This window comes from Sitodiplosis mosellana, unplaced genomic scaffold, assembly GCF_009176505.1.
Source record: "Sitodiplosis mosellana isolate CC-2019 unplaced genomic scaffold, AAFC_SMos_1.0 Smas_scaffold_6226, whole genome shotgun sequence".
Classification (NCBI taxonomy): Eukaryota; Metazoa; Arthropoda; class Insecta; order Diptera; family Cecidomyiidae; genus Sitodiplosis; species Sitodiplosis mosellana.
Genome location: NW_022601467.1, coordinates 603,369 through 628,981, shown reverse-complemented (window position 1 = coordinate 628,981; position 25,613 = coordinate 603,369). Strand labels below are relative to the sequence as shown.

At 37.2% G+C, this 25,613-nt stretch overlaps 1 protein-coding gene across 2 annotated transcripts in view; it reads right to left on the bottom strand.

Annotated features, from left to right (window-relative positions):
• The window catches only part of LOC129579010 (homeobox protein homothorax), a 311,382-nt gene that overhangs the window by 50,532 nt on the left and 235,237 nt on the right, over positions 1–25,613 (bottom strand). For both annotated transcript variants that reach the window (XM_055468462.1, XM_055468463.1), the window contains exon 10: positions 14,622–14,698. In XM_055468462.1, the coding sequence (XP_055324437.1) occupies positions 14,622–14,698 (77 nt within the window). The remainder of the gene's footprint in view (positions 1–14,621; positions 14,699–25,613) is intronic.

Sequence of the window (25,613 nt, the reverse complement as noted above, 5' to 3'; positions counted from 1 at the left end):
TTGGTAGTTCTTGCTGTTGTTGTTCCCATTTACATTACCATTGCTGTTGCTGTCATAATTTTTTTATGTAATTATTTGCGGTTTTTGTTTTCTCCATTCTTTGCACACCTAAATATATATATGTGTGTGGTGGTGGTGGTGGTGGTGATGGTGGTGATGGTGGTCCGCATTATTTCTTTTCCTCTTATTCATATTAACGATTTATTGTCATTGATTTCGTTTGCCCTTTTTATAAAGAATTTTCCACACGACAAAATTAAAATGGTAATTGCTTGCTGTCAACAGAATGTTTTATAACTATCACTTTTAATTTTTTTTCTTCTTCTCCTTCTTCTACGTCCACGTTCAGGTTCATTTTCTTTTTCATTGTTTTCCCAATCGAAGCGTGTGGCATTGGCTTTCGAAAGACATGCAAATGCTTCTATTTCGATTTGTTTTTTTTTTCATAGTCACTCATTATGCAAGACTTACATTTTCAAATTGGTCAATTAAAAATTGTTTCACGTGTTCCAATATGTCACACGCAATTTTGGGCATGATGGGCATTGATAAAAGACATTTCCAATTATTTTTAAAAAATTTACGATGACTTTTGGAATAAGTGAACCTGCTTAGTAACGCAGTCACGCGTCTGGCTGTGTTCAAAGGAGCAGGTTTAAGGATGTACATGAAATAACTTTGTTTGCTTCGTCCATCCGTGAGATGAAAAAAAGTCCACATGCTGAAATTCATATGAGCATAAGTTTGGGCTATCAAAAAATTACTAAAATGTCGGGACTTTTAAGAGCCAAAGGAAATGGCAATGTGTTTAGCGTATCGAAAAGCAACCAAACAAAGAACTACGATTCGTACACAAACACACGCATCGGCTTTCTGTGGGATTATGGTGATGGGACATTTTTTGATAGATGTTTCTGTTTCGGTGTTGTTGTTCTTTTTTCTCTCCCACATACGCTTCCAGATTTGAAACGAGAATTTTATCTTCAGCATAAAATCCATATAGCGAATCGAGTCTTTCTTCGCGTGTTTTATTGCAGTTATACGTATTCACGATGCTGTTTACAAATCCTCAAGATTAGACATTTTCTGTCTTTAATATCGTGTTGAGTGGTGACTACATCCGGACACAATATATCGCCCTATCGAAATAACTTCATTCTTTTTAGATTATCGAGCAATTTCGCATCGAATGAGAATTTTAATTTCTTTTGGCGGGAAATTTTCGATGGGAATAGGCCCAACGTTTATTATGGAAACGGAGTCGAAGTGAAAAAAAAACCATAGAAAGAATACAACAACGGCAACAGAAAAATTCCGACGAACGTTCCTCGAGGAAAGCCTCAAACGAGTTCCGAGTTCACGAATTACTTATTTATCCTAGCAAAAAAATGATCCTTAGCACAAGAGTTGGGCTTCGTTTTCACTATTTACTCAAATGCTAAAATTAAATGTAAGCTAAATAGAGAAAAGTATGCAGTCGTTCGCATTATTGTGAGATTTTTGTGTGCCAGAAAAAATGGTAATAAATTACTTGTTTGTACACATCCATTGCTAGCTGGAATTGGGCTTGTTTAGCGATATCATTCGGTTGGTACAAGCGCTTTAAGTGTTTGTGAATGTTTGTTTGTGTGTGTGTGTGTGTGTGTGTGTGTGCTACGCCTCAGTGTTGCTAGAGCTGGCATCGTCCATGAGCACCAAAACGAACTCAAGAATGCTCCATTCTTTGCGTACGTAAAAATAATAATAAGCATCTTTGCAAATACGTAATCTCCACCCAATTCCATTTCAGTTTGTGTCGAACCAAAGTAAATGCAATATGGACATGAGGAGTAGCGCGCGTGCGGAAAAAAGGGAAAGTAAAATTTGTTGAAAATAAAAGGAACGAATCGGCCAAAAGAACGAACCGAAAGGAAGAAGAATGAAGAAACCCGAAAAAAAATATAAATAAATAGAAATAAGAAAATACCGTTGCGATACGAATGCGATATGTGCTGAATAATTTTGTTGCTATTTTCATTGGATGAGCGCGCGCTCGCCCGCGAACGGAGAGAGAGGGGGGGGGAGAGAAAGAGTATGCGAGAACCGGTTCGTTCGGCCATAAATAAATGGCTAGGTGAAAGGCATTGAAATTGGAATTTTCGGCGAAACCGTCATCGCATATGGAATAAAATGTGAAAATAACGGAAAATAGGATAAGTAAGCCAGGCACATTGTGCTTTTTCTATCGCCGTCGTCGTCTCTTTTCCATTTGCCTTTTTTTCCTCTTCGGTGTGTATGTACTTTCATTTGGTCTCGGTCTGTACCATTCGTAAATATTCCATCGTTGCCGACACATGGGATAAACGGAATAACGCCAAATGCTCCGAATCGTGCAAAAAGGTGAATTTTTGGATTTCAGAAAACGATATCAAATAAGGATCTTTTGCTGCTGCTGCTGCTGTCGTTGTTGTTGTTGTTGCTGCTATTGCCGTTGATCCTTCCTTTCCGCTCCTCATTCCAATTTCAGTTTTGTGCTCTCATTTGGCTTGCATGTGAAACATCGCTTCCGAACATCGTGGTCGGTATATGTGCATACGCATTGTCTGCGCTGAATATGTGCGCCTCAAACACTACATGCTCGATATGCCATGAATTCAAACGAGATATGGTACCGTAGTTTATTTGGTCCAACACACAAATATACATATATTTCCCTTCTTGGATCTATTTTCATTTTCGTTTTCTCGCTCTCTTTTTTTTTCTCTTCTGCGAGAGAGCAACAAAACGAATTAAAAGGAAAACGAAGGAAAAAAATAGGAAATAGACCGGTTAATACCATGCTCTCACAAATAAATAAGAAAAGCTATATATTTGCTCGTGTTTTGGCATTTTTGCTATTATCCATCGCTTGACAGAATAAAGAGAAAATCCTTGAGGAGTGGGTATGCCCGGCATTCGGAATTGAAAATACGTGTACAATGGAGATCTTTGTGAAGAAGAAAAAGAAGAAGAAGAAAAAAACGCTCTCACACTCAAATACACTCGATCTATTTGGTTTGGGTTGGTTCTGTTGTGTTCCGTATTCTGTATTTGGTGCTCTGTTAGTTTGTTATGCGCTCACAAAAGCTCACATAAATGGCTCACCATTGAGATGGCTGTTGGCTGTTGTCGAGTGTTGGAGACTGAGAAAAGAACACCAGAAAAATAATAAACACATTTTTAAGCCGTTCGGATGTGTTTATAAGTGGAAAAAGGGGGAACGTGTGCGCGCGCCCGCGCATACACATTTGATCGACAAAGATTTTCTACACATTAAATAAGGACGGCAATAGCTCCGACGATTAATGTTAAAAACACATTTTACGCCAACCTTTTTATTTGACCGCTCAGCCATTTTTCCCTTAGTTTTATGGTTGTTCATTTCTCCTATGTCATCTGCGATAATTGCAGCCATGTAAGATGGACTTTTATTGGACGATTGCAATTCGATGCGTGCGAAAGCCGTCAAGCGCATTCTGTCGTTGCTTCTAATTATCTACTGACACGCGGGAGACACAGAGAGTCGTAGAGAGAGAGGAAGAAAGAAAGAAACAATGCGAGAACGCCACGGCGATGATATTTTATAAATTGCATTCACAATTTAATAAACTTTCTCGGTCGACCAAGATAACGGGTGAAAGCGAGAGTCAAGGTTCTTTTTGCAATGCCTAACTGGATCTTATGTTGTTGTTGTTTTTTGTGTTTAATTTAATGAAGGAAATAGAAAAAAAGCTCTAATGGCATTATTATCGATGGTATCGATTGAAATGAATGAAAAACGCATCCAGTCGCACGGAGAATCGAAAGATGAATAGGAAAATTGAAAACAAAACGATGTACATCAAGCTACGTATACGAGGATTAAATGGAAATTTATTGCTTTATAAATACGTTGAAGAAATATGGATTCGGTTGTTGTGGATGCGACCGTGTAATAAATAATCGAACGAGCTCCGCATTTAGTATCAAAACGTGTACGAAGTTTGAACAGAAACACACAGAGAGAGAGAGAGAGAGAAAAAAATGCCACAAGAAATCATTTTTCCTTTGCAAACTATTCAAATATAATATTATTGTGGTTTTTGTCATTTTTTTGCCATTTGCTTTAAGTGGATCGGAGTCGCGTATAATGAAGGCAATAAGATGTGCGCAGAGCCAAATACGAAAACCATTAGCCGTGCAACGGTCAACGGGAATACAAAATACGAGTATATTATTTAAATATATTTTGTGTTGTCGTTTCGCTCATGCGTTTTTGTCGGTGTGTGTCGCAAAGAAGAGACCGGCAAAAGCTACTGACATGACAATTATATTATGAATAACGAAATGCAATTATTGCCCACCGACAAAATTTTTGATTTACGATCAAATATTAGACCCATTTAAAAGTCCTAATTTGCTTGGTGCAGGCGCTCATGAGCTGAAAAACGGCAGCTTGATTACATTTATATTACCCGAAAATGTTGAATGTCTTCACAACAAAGAAATACACATTTTTCATTCCAACGAGCATAAATGCCAAAGGAACTCTGAACTTCTGTCTCTGGGCGAGAAAGTGTTTCTTCTTTTTATAGAATTCCCAAAGTAATATGATATTCTTATTCGTTATTATTATAGCTGTTGTTGTCGTTGTTGTTTACGTGGCATTCTTTGCGGTGTGCAAATGAATAGATGCCTCCGTTTAAGATGCTATGCACCAGGATGATTACAAAAATTCAATGAAAAAGGACAATTATCCGATTCAATGGAAGTGATTAGCGGCAATGATGACTCTTAAATATGCACCGTAATCAATATAGAAACGAGCAAACAAATTCAACTAATTATAGCCCAAGCGATGCGTAGCAAATGCACCAGTTATCAATTAAGACGATTTTTATCGCTTTAGAATGATAGCATTTATGAATTTAATAAACATATACAAAAGTTTTATTTTCTATTTGTGCGACGCTTTACAGTTTTGTTTGAATGAATATTTAATGTTTTGTGCGCAGCGCATAACTGTAGCCATTAAATCGCATTTTGAAGTATCCCTTTTTATTACTTGTGACACTGCCAACGAGAATTGCGTTTCACACAACGTCAAAGAATCGCACATAAAATGGGCAATAAAACGATGAAAATTTTATGAACATACAAACAATTACACATCATTTGAATCGTGTTGAGCTCTCTCATCCTCTTCCTTTTCGTTTGACTCTCTCGTCTCCTTTATAATAATATCTATGCTGCTCATGACCCAACACCACCCGCACATTCCACATTCTTTTTCTGGAATGGCATTTTTTCTGTTAGGGCGTAGTAGGTACAATCTTCTGGAAAACAGAATGACTTTGTGCCGGTCCGTGTAAATTTACATAGTATAATATATTGAATTCGTGGAAAATTACGAATATTTAATATCGTTGAATATTTTCTATATTGCAGTCTCGGCAATTAGTAAGAGACAGCATTTTTGGGGGTAGCTAATTTCTAATTGATAATGCTTTATACTTTCGTCCATTTAAGTTCATTTGTGAATTGACTTTCATTGTATTAATGTCAACTTAAGCGGTTTTAGTGCTCACTATATGTGTATATGTGTCTCTCTATTTGACGCGCGCGCGCGCGCGCGCGCTCCCTTCATTAGACGATTTAGCGCCACTGTTTATGCCACTATTTAGTGAATGAAACTCTGATATTTGCATATACTTTTGGAAAATAGTTTTCCACGAATTTTGACACCACACACTCCAGACGGATTATGTTTCACTATAATTTTCATTTTCATTTCGCATAGAAAAGGCCATATTTTTCGAGTAGACGCGTCAACGTCAATGATTTTGGAGATACGAAGAAAATTGCTTCCTTACGATAAAACAATGGCACGGAAAAGGATACAGAGTGAAAGAGAGACATAGAGAGAGAGAGAGAGAGAGAGAGAACCTTAAGTTTTGCACATGCCTGAAGAAAGTCATTAAACACATTTGATAATAGTCAACTAATAATATTAAAAACCTTGGGCTTGTTCGCATCGACATGCGACATGCATGACACCACGTTACCACGTTAGTCATGGTTGTTCCTTTTATCGCTGATATTTTATCTTTCATTTTGGATATAATTTGAAATATACTACTTAATTACTTAATCGCCCATTTCAAGAACAACACAATATATCGTCTTAATGGATATTTTCGTAATTTAGTTGCCAATAGAAAGTGTATCGAAGAGTCTCGCCGAACGTTTCACTGTGTACGAAATCACCGGAAACAAGGAATAAGCTATAAATTGTCATCAAAATAAAGCGACCATATTTTTAAACGTTGAAAGTTTCAATTCATTTTTTGTCGTGGGATTTATATTTCGATTTGGTTCTCCATCAAATATTTACTATGTCATTTTGGTTTGTGGTACGATCAACGAAAAATAAAACTCGTCGAAACTTGTGGAGAGCAAAAATTGGCAAGCCGGAGCAAAAAGAAACGAAAGCAGAAAAAAAAACAAGGAACGAGAATAAAAGAATAGAAGAATCTCTATTATTAATAACGAAGATAAATAGTCTCTGTGGAATTAAGACATAAAATATAATTTTCATTGACTTTCATTTCGAAGCCACCTTATTCGCATTGTACACCAATGGGAAGCGCTCACATCGACACAAAAGGGAAAAAGGAAGTGTTCAATGCACTAGAGTCAACACTGAATTTTGGAGACCGGTCGAAAGAAGGTTTTCAAGTGAAAATGGCACCGAATTTAGTTTTTTCTTCTTCTCAAGATGATTCGTGAATGCCTGGTGAGACACAAGCCGACGAATTATTATCAACAAAGTGCAGTTAGCATAGCGGAGAATGGGAAGAGAGAGAGAGAAGATTGAGGATACTTCATTAAAAAGGTGTTTTGGCGGTCATTTTGTTGACTATTAGGAGGCAATGAAATTGGTCCGCTGAGACTAATAACCAATGTAATGAAAGTCAATATTAGCGATGAAACAAATTAGCTTCTGTGCTGGACTACGGTCACAGGCGCACAAGCGCACAAGCGCAAACCGACTAGCAAATACGACCACACTTCACGTTATCTGCTGGTCACTCTCTCTCACTCCGCCTCTAATTTCCATTTGATTTCCTCTTCGGTTGCCATCTCTTCTTCGCTCTCCCACTAGCTCTCTCTCTCTCTCTCTCTCTCTTGCCCTGTATCCATTTATATGAACTGTTATTACTGTCGCACGTTTACATTTTGCTAGAATGTGCGTGGCTCGAATCCGAATGTGCTGACTGCTCTTGATAAAAATTGCCCATTATGATGAAACGATACCAAAAATATGTAGTTTTATTGAAACAAGTAATGATAATATTACAAAAGAGCTTCCTGTTCAGTCTCTCTCTTTTGTGTGTGTGTGTGTGTATGTGTATTTTCTGTTGGTTTCATGCACTTTATGATGCTCTAGATTTTGCCTCAATACTCAATTTTTGGCCGTGTTGAGAGTGAACCGATGTAACAAAAACCAAAGTCGATTTGTTTCCAACCAAAAAGTTTTATGGGCAAGTATTGATTTTCCGCTTTATTTTCATCAGTTTGAGTTTTCCATGAAAATTGTTTGTTGATGTTGTTATCGTTGTTGTTGTCGTCGTCGTCGAAAAATGTGAGTTGGTCGCAAACTTAATGGTGCTGATGATAGTCATTCGGCGTTCGACAACACTTGCCATTTTGCTTTGTTATATTACATTATTGTATTACCATGAGTGAGTTAGAGATAGTTCCGTTGTAAATATTATTCGCAAACGACTAAACAATTGTATTGACTTTTGACTAGCATTTAAATGAAAGCAACACAAAAAACAACGAAAACCAACCAACAGTGCTCCATATTTCTGCCAGCGAAGGAAATCAACCAAGCCATACTCAATGAAAAATCTTATCTTTTTGATGTTGAATCGCACATCACATAATCAATGAATGGCGTCTCGACATCGTAAATATTTCAAAGTTATTGTTCTGTAACACACTTTATTACGACTTGCTCGCTGCATACAGAAAGTGATCAAACATCGAGAAAAAGAAAGGAAAATAGAAACTAGAGACATTCGCTAGATGTGTGTTTTGTGGGGGCACACCATTGCCCTTGTCAGACATTAGCAAAGAGCCAATTGAAATTGTTGGTCTGGATAATTAGCCACAATGTAATTTTTCTCGATGTCAACTGAAAAAAACACAAATGTTTGTGGGCGCAAATAAAATGGTTTCGTTTGGAATCATAAGAGCGTAGTAGTATGGAGACAAGTGACGCAATACTTTAGCGACTCAATTGTAATCTGTAATAATGCAAAGCATCGGCAATTATGGTTGGCACTTAAATTTTTGCGGAGAAACTGTCTTGCATTTTTCACGCTTCCCATTGATGCGAAAAACGAACAATTCAATCTCTTTGCTAACATCGTTTACCTTTCGTTCTATTTTTTCGCTCTCGCTCTCGTTAAAAAGCACTTGAACTACCGTCGAGTGTAGCAGCAATGGTTCAATGTGTTCGACACATGCCTATGGAACGAAGGTGCTTGTAAAAATAGCTCATTAAAAGTATTAGAAGTGTTGGCAATACATTTGTGCCCCATTCGATTATGGTACGCAAGCGAAAAGATGCTACATTGATAAGAGACAGAAAGGGCGAGAGAAGCAAAACGGTGGCACTGACACCAGATATGCTTTGTTTCTCCGTTGCATCGGAGCACAACCATTGATCTTGAATGTCGTTAGCTGATAAATGAACGAACCGGAAGATTGTATCGTTTGGAAATGGGCAAAGCAAAAAAGGGGAATTGATCATTTTTATGTTCTAGCTTAACTATCACAATGAAACGATCTGTTCGCAATTTCGTTTTGGCATTCGGCTTTGATTTCCCGTGAATCATCATAAATTATCGGGTGACACGAATTTATACACGAAAATCGGTGAGCAATAACACATTGTGTGATACTTTTTGGCTCGGTTCAATTCTTGGCAAAGGGGTTCGTTTGAAATGTGAATTAAGAAACGTTGTCCTCTGCTTTTGTAGAAACTTTTTTCCCTCTCTCTCTCTCTCAACTTATTAAAACTGGTTGATTTGAATAAATTTCATTGAAAGAATTTACGACGGCTGGAAATTAACCTTTAAATTTCCATTTCACTTCATTTAAATTTCCTTTTTTTTATGCAAGTATCAATGAATTAATTTTTATTATTCTTTTTCATTTTCATTGTGATGACTTTTTTTTTTGTTTTATTTGCGCTTAATTTGATAAGCAAAGCTGTTCAAAGGATCACAGTTGCACAGATGGAGGTGAAGCAAAAATCGGAGAGGGAGGTACGATTTCTTCTTCTTTAAGTGTTATGATGCAAAAAGAGACTTTTCATTTCTTTCGGTTTCATTTCGAGCACCAGACTTGAATCACAAAAAAATGTCACGTAAAATATTCTACACAGAAAATATACAATTTGTTTTTTTTTCGCTTTTTTTTTCCTCATCTGTATCGCTCGATTCATAGAAAAGAAAATTTGGTTTTCTTGCTATGGAAAAGATTTTGACTGCTCTCTTTTTTTTTCCTGCGTGTATATTTACTTGGGTAAGGGTGAACAATCGGATCATTTAAATTTAGTAGCAACTAGGCAAACGTATATATGTGCTGGAAATATGTATGTACGAAATGATAAATGACATCGCCTCAAGGGAAATGAGTGCACATTTCGAAAAGACGATCAACAGTGAACAAGCGAGAACAAGAAAAAAAAAATTAAAACGATCCGGGCCCTTGGTGCGAACGGGAGAGCGAATGGAAAAAAAGGAAGAATAAAATTTTCGCGTGAAAATACTATTAAAAAAAAGAAGACGATGCATAATAATGGTACATATCGTCGTGTGTACAATGGAGAACCAGTACACACCGAGTATTTCACAACGAATGAAAAGAGAAGCATTTTTTGCCGAGCATTTTTTTTCTCCGGCAGCCGTCCGTCCCACATTTTCTATCGCTTCTCTCTTTTTTTTGTAGGTCGTCATATCATTTGATTGCGTTTCTTTTCTCTCTCCATCTTCGGTTGATTTTCTGTTCGTGTTCTTTTCTTATCAACAAACGGTAAAAATGTCCTGAAACGATGACTACTTTTTTTTTGTTCATCGAGATGGTTTTTCGTCTTGTGCCTTTGCCTATCTCGCATTCTTTTTTTTTCTCGGCATTTAACTCATTTTTTTTTCTATTTGTGTCCAAATATACAATTTCGTGCTTCCATTACGGGCGCCTTACAACAACAATAGAAGAAATCCTTCTTTGCTTCAGCCAGCATCTAGGGAATCTTCGAATTATTTTCCCAATGCGTTTTTTCGTCATCATTCATTGTAGCTTTTGTTCATTTTCCGTATAAGACGGGGATTTTTAGATAACAAACATACTAGCATTTGTGGGGCCTAAAATTGACACGCACGCGCACACACCAACGCTCCTAGTTGGAGCGACCGACGACAAATATTTTCTGCGTATATCAATCGCATGGCAATAAACGCTAATCTGGAAATGATGTATTCCATTCGCATCCATTGCTGTAGATTTTAACTATGTGTATCGGCGAACAGCGGCACATGCCACCCAAATTAGTTCAAAAAGGCCATATTTCGTAGCAGTCTCTCTTTCAGCTCGTATTGTCAAATTGAAATGGCTTTTTATTGAAAGTCAAGATATTGCCAATGAGACTGAAGCGTCGTAGTTCACTTTACATCGCATGAAGTGGATGGATTTTTAAAAAAACTCAATACATTTGTAGGAGAGGAGAAAAGCCGTTTTTTTTTCGCAATGAATAATCCATTAATGCCGAAGTAAAATGAGCGCACGTAACGCTAGTAATATTGCTATTAATAGCAAAAATATTTCATATTGTCGTATTTAAAATTTGGCGCTGAACTTCAACAGACATAATATGCATAAGCATTATTATTGAGAGCGGTGAATGCAAATACCGACAAGAAATCGCTCAAACGAAACAAATGAGACACAGTTGAAAAAAAAAATTCGCCGGTTGCAGATAGTTAATAAAATTCCAATAAAACCACTTGGTTTTTATGAGCAAACTTGTGCTATTTTAACACTGATTGCGTATTGGAATAATCTAACCGCATGCACATAAATGCGAACGCTCAAATGGTTCAATTCATTCACCCGTTCGTTAATTCGCGATGCGAGTGTGTAGATGCTGCTGCTGCTGTTGTTGTTGTTGTTGTCGTTGTCGCCGTTGTTTTTTCGTGTGCGATTTATTTTATACAAAAATATTTCGTTATTCGGTGCGCATGTTATATGACGCGTATTTCACACTTGCGTGCCATAAAAATTCGCATTCTTCATAAGTGTTTTCAATTTTTTTTTTTCAGTAAAACAAAGCACAACTGTAGACAAGAGGAGCAAGAGGAGGGAAAAAGGAGCACAACGAGAAAATAAAAAATGATGACAACGAATAAAAATCAACGCACCACGCATATAGACGACGTTGTCAAATACCAACCCAGGCCGTGTATTTTTTTTTTCCTCTGCTCATTGTGCGATATGCGACTTTTTCTACAATTATTTATGCATGCATTTTAAATTCGCAGATGAAAATGATGAAATTACTCACACTTACACTCCTTTTTGTGCGCGCACGAGCACATTCGCTCGCTCACTCACTCTCGCTCTCTTTCTCATTCCGTCGCCCGCTCTCAATCTCACACTCTGTTTCATTTTTGAGTTTGTCTTCCACCATTTTTACATCGTTTGCTGCTCAATATACTTTTTTTTCGCCACACTTTATTTCATCCTATTATTTGTTCGCGCAGAATTATGTGTCGCGCCAAAAAAAAAAAAATTAAAATGAAAAGAGAACTCGCCTAAACGTATTCATATGCACGCTTGTACGTATCGATGGAATGAAGTACAAAGGATGCATAAAGCAACATGGAGGATTTTCATTGACAACACATAAAAATACAGTACGCATATATGCTAAGACAGCATGATCAAGCGGTAAATATACATATGCATTGAAATGAAATTACTCGCAGCTAAAAATGTTGATTTTTTTTGTCGCTTGTCGTGGCATTTTAGTTCATTTCTTTTGCTGCAGCACTGCTGCTCCCTAGATGCGACTTGAGCACAATCACACAGAAAATATTCATAAAAATACGGAGAATGTTTTATTTATTATGAGTTAAATCTCATGCAGTGCAATTACATGCAATATGGACATCGCGTAAAATATGTAAGGAGCTTAAAATGGCCCGTGTTCGTGTGCGGTTTAATTTCTGCGTGGAAGGCGAATAATGCGAGTAAACCGAAAAGAATGACAACGCCTGTGCGTTTTGAAATCACACACACAACACAGCTCAAATAAAATTATGTACAAATCCATTTAACAAACGTATCAAATAAATTTCGAGAGTTAATTTTACCGCGAAATTTATGTGTTTGTTCGAAAGAAAGAAAGAAAGAAAAAAACAAATTGAATACCATACAATAGTAATGTAATCCACATACGATGACTAACAAACACGGCCAATAAAATTGAGGCTCAAACCAATAGTCGAGCGATCGATTCGCTTCCATTCAAACTGAATGAAAATGATTTAATTAGGTAGTTAATCAATACTTTTGCAAAGACCATTGTTGACAAAAGTTACACGCCGATGCCGAATTTTCAAAGAGTTGCTCCTTCGTTTCTATAAACAAGTTATAGATGTACGAATAATCCAAATCAACTTCCTGCACTTTATTTTTATCAACCAAAAAAAGTGAAGAAAAAAACGAACTAGAAGGAGGTTAAAAGTGACTAAAGCCAATGCCATTGCACTTATGTAATGTGATTATGATAAATAATTGGGCCTCATTCTTTTCCATATATAGCTGTTGTGTAATTCACTTAAAACATTTCCATATTCCGAAGTCGAATAATAATTTCACGTTAATTATATATGATGGCAAGCATCGGACGGATTGAGCTAGAATGAAATTTCGCGCCGTTGTACATAGAGAGAAATTATGCAAAGTGTACGCGAAACATAGGCGCATCGTCATGGATGTGTAAATATGAGAATGCACAGTTGACGGACGTGTCGCATCGTTATAATTTTGTTTTGGTTGGTCGCTACGCTATTTGTATATATGCTTGAGCCATGGCTCATACTGAATGGAGTGTGGCCTATGTTTTGAGTGCTCATGAAAAGGAAGCCATGCAATGCAAAGCAAAGCGAAAAAAAAAAATAACAAATGAAAAACAAACAACCACAAAACAATAAAATATATGAAACATTAAAAATGTCGCCATGCGTGTAATATTCTGGGCGGGCAAAATGAATTCGAACAGCACGTGATGAAAATGGCGAACGACCAAAGTTGTTGTTGTTTTTTAATTCAATTTTGCATAATTCAACATTGGAATCTGATTCATGATGAAAATTCCTGAATGTAATATACAATTGCATTTTGGATTGCTGTTTAATTTTTTTTTTTTTCGGCAAAGACAACAAAAAATGAAATTCGATATGTAAAAAACGTATTCACGTGTTACTGATGTGATGGACTGTTTCAAACAGAAAAAAAATGTTCGAAAGAAATCGAATAGCCAAATTCTTCTACGATTTTTGCAATGATCAATTCAAAAACCATGTTTTTGTTGGCACTGTGAAATGAAATATACGTAGCAAAAGTGTTTTTTCTGCACTCGTATTCGACAAGAAACATCGCGAGCACATGTTTACGGCGAAACTATAACGAGATATGGAAAGGGACAAATGACGAGCGAGCGAGAGAGAGAGAGAGAGAGAGAGAGAGAGAGAGAGAGATAGGAAAAAAGAGGCAAAGAGAGCGCAATTATTTACATACACCACATGTCTTCTAGTGCAGGCAGATATTATCTCAAACATAAATATGTCTGTATGCGGTTGTTGGGTATGCTTGATGTTTGATGTGTTCTTGTAATGGCGACACGGCCATTGAGTATTGCCGGCCTCTTTAGCCATTCCATGCTACAAAATTTGCAATAGAACAACGCATCAAACGGGAAAAGAAGAGGCCATAAGATGCGTCATTCATGGCAATAAAACACATCTCTCTCTCTCGACCTGATGTGTACCATTTACACACACACACACACACACACACAAGCACACTCTGGCATTTGCATGCACTGCACACTTATCGAACAGTATTTAATGACAGCAACAATCATAAGCCACACATACTTAAAGTCGAATTCATAATGCTGTAACATGATGATTTTGCGTTGAAATCAAGTCGCCCATAACCATAAACTGTTGTAATATTTATTACGAAAACTAAAACGAACTCAAATTCATTGCATATCAAACGGAGCATTGTCCATTGCTGATGTGAAGTGTGCTCGGCTTGTAATATTTTGCATGGCAATTGTATACATGAAAGAAGATAAATCTAAAAGTTTGTCGCAACTTTGGCGACACCTGCCAACGCCTACAAGTGAACAAATTTATTGCACTTCTCAGTTTGCTCACCAAAAATGGATTTCGCTCGATTACCTGAGATGCTGTTGCCTCGTGTCTTCGATGCAATCAAAAGGTGGAGAGAAGCAAGAAAAACAAATTCCAATTACTTACCAGTTATTTACTTGTAGTATTGTTAATCCTGTATCTTGTGCTAATTGCTTTTTCTGATCCTCGGAAGGGTACGGATGCTGTGAGAAAGAAGAGAGAAAGAAGAATTGGTTTGGGTTAGTCAATTGAACGGCAAAGACATTACAATAAAATATGCAACGAAAACATTGGACGGAAGACACACCATACTCTAAAGCTTCATCACTTGAAATTGCATAAGTTTAAAACCCTAAATGTGCAAAAAAAAAAACATGTGCTTTTTTGTCGTAGATAAAAAAAAATGACGAAGAATGAAGCGAAAGAACAAAATGATAAAATGCATGGGGTAATCTGAAAACCAACCAAATAATGGCGATCGTTTTCGTCTTTAATGATCTAACAAACTGCTTGCGGCTCACTGAATTTTTATATTTAGTAAATTTACTTGGACCGCATTTCGAACGATGTGCAAGTGCTTGACGGTTGATTAAACTGAGCATTTGCAAAGTAAGAGGTAGCACGAATAATAATAATAGCAACAACATTCTCGGTTGTTTGCCGTTCTTGCAGTCGCCATGGCATTTGAATTCGATTTCAGTAGTTGTGTCTCTTTCGGTTTTGTATTATTCCATTTCCATCATATTCGACGCGTTTATTCTCTTGGGCGGCCGTTATGCATACCCATAAAATAATAATATGGCAGATTTTTCACAGTGTGTATATGATTCTATCAATGGCTGCAGGCGATACATTCAAATCTCCTGTTGGACTCTATTATTTGGATATTCGTGCGAAAAATCGTAAAAATCATTTGCGTCCGTACGCTGATAACTCTCTTGGAGATTATAAAATCAGTGTATAGTAGTGGAGTTGAGCTGAACTGAGCTGGGTTCGATGAAATAAACGTGGTTGGGCTGTGCGATGCAGCGACAACCAAGATTGAAATTTCCATCGTAAAATAGGAGGAAAAAAGCAAAAGAATCAAGAGAAAATCTGATATAACGAACAAGTTCGACGTTAACACTGAATGTTTGCGAATATCCCACGGTGTGATGGCTGCTAACGATTATGTCACCAAATAAACTTTTATGGTATTGTCTCGCACTTACACTTCATAGTCAGTGAACTGTCCTCCGAAGATGACACTCTTCAGATTTTATTAGATACAGTACATTTGCTGAAGCCTCAGCGTACAGCCGCAGTACACACAGCAGCGGTTTTCGGAAAAAGGGCATTGGATATGGCCAGCGTTTTTTTCTTCATATATGAAAAACACGCAAGATTACAGCTAAATGCTGAATACTGTTGGTCGCAGAAAAAAAAATGCGGTCAAACATTTTATGTATATTGATTCAGCGGTTCGCCGATGATGTGAACTCGATAAATTTCCAAACAATGCAATATTCAAACCAAACACAGACAACGGCTACCATTAAAATCACAGCGAATTATTACAATTTGTAATTCAAATTTTTATACGCATGAAATTTATGGTAAATAGTTCGTTTCGATCGCCGGACGCGATTTCATTCAAACACTCAAAAATTTATCAATAAATTGCTTAACTAATTGGAATAATAAATTATGCATGCGTGTATGCATTAAAATCGCTTATTTGCAACGTTGTGCATTCGGGTTTGCGTTATTGACTCGCTATTTCGCGCCGAATTTCATACACGTGATCATATGTCGTAGTGAAGTTTTGTGAGCAAAATAGAGAATGCAAATTGGAAATTTCGCAATGCAATCCGAAATACGGAAATAGAAGCGGTGAACGTGTGTAAATGGTTTTGAAATTGCAATCCAAAATATCGAAAATATGTTCGCCAAAGATCTAATATGCAGCCATTGGAAAGTAATTATGATATTGAATTGGCTTAAGTCATAGCCGCAGCATCAAATGGCATTCGTTACACGAATGATGGAGCTGTTTCTATATTGTTTTCCTCGTTTGCACGCCATTTTCCGTCCAAACAAATTCCATTTTCAAATGATATTCACGGAAATATAAGCAAAAACCCAGTTTTATTTAACAGACGCAATAATTTGGTATGACGTACAAAGAGTTGATGGCTGTGAACTGTGTGACACAGAGCTAAGTCCGGATAAAACTAAAAATGGCACCATCAGCAAGTGATGGCCATATTCAGTGCTGTAATTAATCGATCTGCTGTAGAGTTACTTTGGATTTATTTATCTGGTGTGCTACACTCAGTGTCTGTATGTTGTTGCATTTCTCCAATTGCATGAAGTCCATATGGGAACAAAAATTAATATACTTTCAATTTATGCAATCTGCTTTGCAATTCTTGTCGGAAAAAATTAAAAATTCCGCAAAGTATTGGACAAAATGGAATTAGATTTCACATGGCCCATGGGCATGTGAAGAGAGACTAGCATGTTTGGGATCTGTCAAAAATGGCCATACATGCTATGTGCACGCATCGGCAAAGTGCACAAACACAGAAAATCCCGAATTTAATCAACAAAATAAACTTTAAATTGTGTGTACAACCGAGCGAAGTAATACATCATGGTGGTGGATAAAATTTACTTAACTGTAACTATACGGCGGTAGTAGTGCGTGTGTGTGTGTCGATGCGTGGACAAGTATTGCCAATGTGTCGGCACAGTGAACAAGTGAACACACATTTTACAATATATACACACAATCAACCACTGAGCTGAGAGTCGAAAAGGCTCGATAACAATACAGGCGATTTGAGTGTGAGCCGAACAGACGAACCAGCTCTCTTTCTTCCTTGTGTGTGTGTTCAATGGTCGCTCAATTCACATATAAATACACATAGTGAGCGCGCGTTTATGTCTCATAATAATTCAAGTTGTTATCAGCTGTAAAACAGACGAATTGCAAACCATTGAATCGTGTGAACGCATAGATATTAGGCGATAACGATTAATGTTTTACCATATTTCTATAGAGTAATACGTATAAATCTGTACATTTGCACAGGACACAAACATAAATACGCACACTCGCACAATGGCGCTAGGTATACACCAAAATGGGCCCAACCACTTCGTTTTCGCATTTATGCCGCGACAAAGCTCAAACAAAACGACAACACTACGGGAAAAATGGACAAAAGCCTCCAAATACTAATAAAAACTATCAATATTTAACTTTTCGATCGCTGCAAACACCGATAGGAATGTTCATGTTATGCATAAAAATGTGAAAACTATTCATAAATCGTACGGTTCAAAAATGTCTCCTGCCGGAAAAAAACACAATCTCAAACGAATGATAGAGGCAAACAGAGAAAGTTTCGGAAAACTCATTTCTTTGTTAATATTCTGTAGTCTGATGCATATAATCTACGTACGTAAGTGCTTCTCTCAGCATTTTTATTGAAATTTTCAAATCAAATGGTTCGAAGAGAAAATTTGCAAACGTTTACATCATTAACGAAAGCATTTCACGGCCAACTTTAATTGGACACGTTTTGTTGTGGCATTATTCTGCTGCAGCAGTATCATGTCTGCTTTAAAATGCTTATCTCGCACAAAAATTGTTTCATGATTTCTCGTCGTCGTGTACATTTATTGTACTTCACATTCATTGATGGTACTTTTTTCGTCTCCAGCATTTTGGCTCCGATTCCAGGAACCAGCGAATATTGTGTGAATATCAGTCGCATTGTCATGAATGTCATCAACGTCAAGTCTTTATTTTTTCCCATCATCGGTCACATGAAAGCGCTTCAGCTTTCATTCGCAAGGAATATTGCATATGTAAATGCTTGCAATAAAATAATAGGACACACACTCACACATAGACCGAATCGCATAGCCGAATCGCTATTTTCGCGCGTGGTGTTTCATATTTTATTACATTTATCATGTATCGTGATAAATTTGACAATTTTATATGTTACTTGACAAACAGATTTTCGATTCAGTATTTTCTGCCGCCAGCAATGGTATGCACGGAATGCTGACACAATCATACCTAGAAAAAACATCCACACACACCAGTCCGACTGAAAAAAAGAAATGAGCCCAAATGATGTGTTATTTTTATATATCATATTATTAAATGTGCGTCAAGTGCGGAATGAAGGCGCGGATTCACTATCACGAAATTGGTTTGTTTCGCTATTTTGTGCTTTTTTCATTCGATCGGATTTTTTTTTTCTGTTTATGTCATTTTTTGTATCTGTTTGCGACGATTGGTGTGCGTGTGTGTGTCCCGCTTCTTTTCGGTGATATTATTGTGTCCAAATTTATCACGAAATTCCATAAAATTTATTTATTGAAATGAGATTTATCTGTGTTTGGTTTAAATTTATCTATGGTTGTTCCAGGCAAAGAGAGCGATATTATTAGCGTTATTAACTAGTTTGGCATCGCCAATCGAATGGATAATAGAGTTGAGTCGGGTAAATTATTGAACAAAATAATATTCGCCATAAATACAATTCGCAACAAAATATCGTTTGAATAGCGTTTTATTTGTTGGATTGCGCTTTTGGGGGCTTTTCGCATTTTTGCACATTTGATTATCTTGTTGATTTCAAATAACACTCAAATACGACACCATCCCTCCTTCTCTCTTTCTCTATCCACGCTGTCCCATTTCATACAAATGGTGTGAGTTTCGTGATTCATTTGCTACATCATCAGACCACTTCGTTGAGAATTTTATGCACAATCATCATAAATTTTCCACATTTAAGCAGAAAATTTTAGCGCATTTTATGAAACGAGAGTTCTATGTGTCTAGTCGCATCTATACACAGTAAATACCAGCACAGTCCATTTTGTGTCAGGCAAAGTGACAGCAATAGAAACCATTCGACTTCGAGTTAAAACTCAAAAACCCATTTGAAAATTGCTATTTTCAACATATACTGCAAATAAAATGATTCATCGCTGATATGGCACGACACACGTACACACACACACACACACACAGTGCGATCAGTCTGTCAGGTGGTTGGTTCGTTGGTTAGTTTCCATTATGGTCGGTCAGTTGGATTAGGTAAGAAAAATAAAATTGCATAAGGTCAATGAAATTGATAGTCCTTTCTCGTGAGCAATTTCCACGTTAACTATTCGATCCATTTGCAATTATGTATCTCATTTCAACTCTCTCGCCCCATGGCTTTGTGCCCAACCACTAATTTACATAGAACAAATATGAAACCCATTTCAGAATGGACATCGGACATCGGACACATTCACAATCAATATGAAAGTAATTATATTTATTTATGTTTCGGGAAGCAAAGTTTAGCCCACTGGCACTATTCAAATAACACAACTCAACTAGACCATAAATTATTGACAGCAGAAAAAAGTCGTCTCTACATGTTCACCATCGGATGTATATTGTACTGTAGCGTTGCAACAACATAAACCAAACTGAACTAAACTATGCACAAACCGCATCACATCTCGAAACCAAAATTGCTGAGATCACAAATTGCGTATTCGAGAATATTTAGAGGCAGCGTTTTACTCGGCTGAACATGGGATAGCATAAAAATTCAAGTGAATCCAAGATGCAGAGCCATGACACAAGCCGATAATTTGCTTGTTGAAACGTTGCAAATGAGAATATGAATACTCTTACTGGGCAATATGACCCGATATAAAATCTTTTGTGTGTCGCCTTGATGCACTACCCAGCCGCTCAAGCTGAAACCAAAATTCGTATTAAATTTAAATATTTTTTTTACTTTATCATTTAAGATGATCGGTTGATCGGCTGATTTTCAATTTTTAATCGGCCATTGGAACGAGATACTGTGTCATCCGACAAGCGTAGGGCGGGCAGAGGAGCAATTTAGTTAAGATAAATTACTGGAGCACATGTAACCTTTAATTGTAAAGGAGGCGGATGAACCGAATCCGCATGTTCAAGGAATCAAACTGTGTTCTTCGAAGCCAACGAAAATAAAATGGAAATGGATATTTGCAATTGACTCAATTACCTGAATCGTGTCCAGCAATAATAGGGATCGAATGTCATGCGAACGTAAAATATGGGAGTACACGGTTCACGGAGTAAAACAATTGCCAAACAACGTGTCGCAGCGTGTTTGTTACACTTTTGTCATTTATCTATTAGGAGAGTGCATTTAGAACGAGAAGGACTCAATACACACACGCACACACACACACATCGAAGCACAGAGTACACGCGTGTTTTTCAGGAACGCCCAAACACGAACCTCAAATACTCATCGTCATCATTATTATAGAGCAATTTCTGACGTGGAAAATCCGTAATAAGCGCAGTTCGACTGACTGCAAGCATTCAACGTGTGACTGACATGACAATCATTTTACCAGAGCACATTAGGAAATTACCATCTCGACTATAGTTCGCCCATCATCGACGAGCTAGTGTGATCGCAGTTCTATTCAGTTGAAACGGCGTTTCAAAAAATGTTCAAATGCACCAGCGGCACAGTCAATTTGATGTTTAATGACAACGTATACACTATGCACATCGGATACAAACGGATGAGCGAGTACATAAATCGAAAGTGGTAATTATTTAGTCAGAAAAATGTCAATTAAGCAGTTTGAATTTAATGGAATGGGATGGACTGCGATGCAACGTTTGACCTTTTGTGCGCACACGACCGACAAACGCATTCAGACACAGTAAATTTTTCACTGATTGTGTCAAACCCATTGGATACGGCATCAATTGCAGCTCACTCAAATTTACACCAGCACAAACGACAACAACAGCAACGCGACGGCCTCGTTTAATGTATCCTTTGAGTCTAATTTTAATCAATATTAAATTTAAATAAATTATCGACTTCTCTTTGCTATGTGAATTTCATTAGATTCTCTCTGTTACGTGCTATCGCATTTAGAAGATTTGTAAATTCTTCACACTTTTTCACAAGATTTCAATCGTAAATAAGCGTTTTTCAATTGGGTGAAAAGCAAAAAAAAAAAAAAAAAATAACACGACGGAACCGAAGATGAAAAGCGTATCGGAAAGAGTCAAAAAAGAGGGAGCGAATAGAATGGAAAGTGCAAAATAAGCAGCGAAGAAAATCATTTCAATTTCTATATTTAATTATTATGGAAACGAAGTAACGTTTATTTAAATTTAAAAATCCCAACCGTGTCATATAAATCACCTCGTCGCACCATTTCAACTCCGCAATGGTTACGATTCGCACACAGTACATATTGTTATTGTCCTTCTGGGGAACACATTCTAATGGATGCGATAGGAAAAATCCAGCGATAACAATAGAAATGTAGCGATAGAGGAGGGGAGCGAGTGAGCGAGCAAGATAGAGAGAGAATAAGATGATAAGAAAGAAAAATAAGACTATGGTAAAATCTCAGCCTTAATTTTTAGTGTATGCGCATTTTTTTTTCCGTTCATTCTCGTATCCATGGTGTTTTATTTAAAAATCGCTTATTTTCCGACTTGACAATGCGTCGATGCCAAGAAAGAAAAAGTTAGAAATCAGGGAAAAAGTGTCTTCATGAAAAAACATTATGGGTCCCAAAGGTGATATTCGAATCGCATTTATATGGTCTCTGAAACGCACTATTGTGGCATCGTTATGAGCATATTCTTTTCCATTTTACAACCGAGAAAAGGTCGTTATAATCTGAAATTTTCAATGGTGTTCAACTCCATCTTCCTCCTTATGTGTATAAACACCTTCGGTCGTTGCATTCGCAAAAATACAAAAAGGAAATCGTCTTGAAAATCAAATTGAAATGTAAATAATGCGAAATCGGAAAAATAATGGCGATCGACCATGGGCTTGAGTGCCTATTTCAGTATTGGACGGCAATGGCAACAAATAGAAACATAACAATAAAAATGACATTTTCATTGCTGCATCAATCTGAGGCCGGGCATTTGTTTGTCGATTCAATTTTGATTTTCAAACTGCTCCATTCATTGATACGTGTAAAAGCGATCTGGTTGTGTTCCGTGCCCGCTTGATGCTTGGTGGGTGTTTTGTAAGTGTGGCAAATGAAAAGAAGAAAAAATCAAGAAAAACGCACAAATGCATTGTTGCTGAAGGCAAAATGGAATACAAATTCAGCCCTTTATTTCACGTAAAATTGATGCGGTCTCGTCTCACCATGTAAAATCAAAACACAATCTTTTGAATTGAATGCGAGAAGAAGTAAAAAAAAAATGGTATGGCTTGAATTTGATTGAGTCATTCGAAACGGCTGCTTTTCGATGCATATTTTGGAAATTGCTCAGCATCGCAGCAAAACGAAAGAGAATTGTCGACAAAAAGTGCCGAGTGAGTAATACATAAACAAGACAAGAAATTGGTTTATATTTGAATAACAGCATTTCCATTGTTTTACAATCGGTAAATGTGAAAACCATCAGCCGAATGAGCAGATATTTTATATTACACGTTATTGTTGCTACATGTTCCAATGGGTTTTTTTTTCTGGCGTTTTCGCTGTTGTTATTACGTTTGTTCTGCACATTGATTTGACATGCCACATTTCAACCAACCATTTTGGAATATATTATTTTTATTTTTGTTGCACCAATTCACTTCCACATTGAATATGATATCCGATTGATTTTTAAATTTACGACATGATTTCTTTAATATTCAGTTGTGTCTTTGAAGAAGCGTCAATTCACTTGCATTGCGCTTGGAATCATAACAACATATGATGTAGGATTTGGTGAATCAACATCTGTGTGAAACTGATATCGACGTTTGTTTAATGTCAAATTTTATCTTGTTGAATAAATATCCAATTGAGTGAATTATTATTTTGGTAAGAATTCTGTTCAGGGCATTTTCCTTCCCAAACGACTACTTTGAAAAGTGTCGATTCTATTCAGAAGCAATTTCTTTGCTATGAAAGCATACATGAAATGAAAATGCAAACATGGGAAAAATCTTGGTTTTTCAATGTCATTGGTGTGGAGTTTTAAGCGATTTTATTTTCATATAGCAATAAAATCGAATTTCCATCCGTCAAAAACAAGTCTTTGTCGTATATTTGGCCATTGTGCACCATGGTTAATGCATAAATGCGGTGTTTGGCGAATGGGAACTCAACATTTGGTTTCAATAGGTTTGAATGTGTTCACCTCATTTAATCTCGTTCTATTTTTTTCTCGTGTCATTTTTCTTTCAAGCAGAGAAGTGAGAAAGAAAGAGTCCAGAGTCGAAGAGCTTTTCCTCTCGCCAGATTTCAGTCCATTCTTTGAACATATTTGCGCCTCTGCACCTTTTTTGGCAAGCATTTTGAAGACGTTTCCATTTTGATGTTATAAATTATAACAAGCTCACTTTTATACCCATAACTAAACACATGGCTTAGAGAGGAATGGTGTGAAGGAGTTGCAGTGGCTACGAGTAGCTACATTCGAATGGAAATGCGTTCACTGAGCTGTGTAAATGCTGTGCATCTCATCTGCGGTATTTGAACCATGAAGATGAATTCGAATCGGAGTATTTTGTATGGTAAAACGCATAAAAACCAAAAACAACAACGACATCGAAAATGAATGTCTGTTATTATTATTGTTATCATTTCGACCCCTTTTTCAGTTTGAGATTCAGTGTGTTTTCGGTGGAGCACTTCGACAAATTCCACATTCGAATGCTGAATTTATATTTTATATAAATTGTGCGGAGAGAGGCACACACACACACACACATACATGCACGCTCCACTCAGCACAACTGCACGAGAAAGATATATTTATATCGCGGTGGATGAGAAGACCTTTCAACCCTGAACGAAAATTTATGGCCTACAGACAATGCCACATATGGAAAATAATACACAAAATTTGCTTGATAGCACAGGCCAGTCGTTCACTGTGGTTGTAATTGTTATTACTGATGCTGACGCTGACGGTGACGCTGATGCTGATGCTGATGTATTTTAGCGCAGGACATGCGTTCATGAACACATAACGCAAATATTTTGTCGATCATTTTGTACATGTTTAATTACTGTACATTCAATGACTCAACAACTCGTTGAACGTGAGGAAGCCGTTGCTCAATGTTCGGCGTTCACACTACCAGTTTGGAGACGGTTGTGAACTCTGTAGAGATGCTGGATCTTTGCTCAAGTTTGCGTGTGGCTTTTTATTTTGGAAAATATTCATTAAGCTGCGAGAGCGTAACTCTTCCTATGACATGCCAGCATAATTCTGCGTGTTTTTCAATGATGGAAGACACGGATTTGGAAATCGTAAGACATAATAATATCAATAGAATAGTAGCAATAATAACAATAATACCCAGAGTTCATGTTATACACATTTACGGAGCTTCAAATGGATTTATAATCTTGAAAACGAGCCAGTTCCTAGCCACATGCATCCATTCCATGCTCACTTACGTTTATGTGCAGATAGATACGCTACCCATTCGTATAACAAACAAGCGACCAACCAACGGGTGGTCGTATGCAACCTCTGATAAGAATTGGAACGTATTCAGTCACGGTTGACGTTATCTCACAGCTTGGGGTAGAATTTTCTCTATTTATTTTGTACGACAGGAGCGAGCGAATGAGAGATGTGTTGGTTGTTGTTTTTTTCTCTCTCCTCAGTTGGGTTCGGTTCTTTCCGAGCCGTCTCTCTCTCTCTCTCTCTCTCTCTCTCTCTCTCTCTCTCTCCGCTCAGTTCGAGAAGCGAAAGCTGTGTGAAAATGAATAAAATAAGCGAGAAACCATTGGTGTTGCCACCGCAAAGCCATCTTCTCTTCGAATATTCGATTTGATTCAGATTCTGATTGTGATTGTGATACATCCAACAACGCCACACATATCTCGTGCAATCACATTCATACATAGTGCGCTTTCTGTTGTCATTTTTCTGCATATCTTGCAACCTTTGCATGATATAGAACCAGTGAGCACGGAACAGAGCCTCTGCCCTTGTGCAGACAATCTAATTTCCTGAGCAATTTTCATTTTTCTCGTGTATGTTTCTTCTCTTTTTTTGCTCTCTCTCTCTCTCTCTCTCTCTCTCTCTCTCTCTCTCTCTCTCTC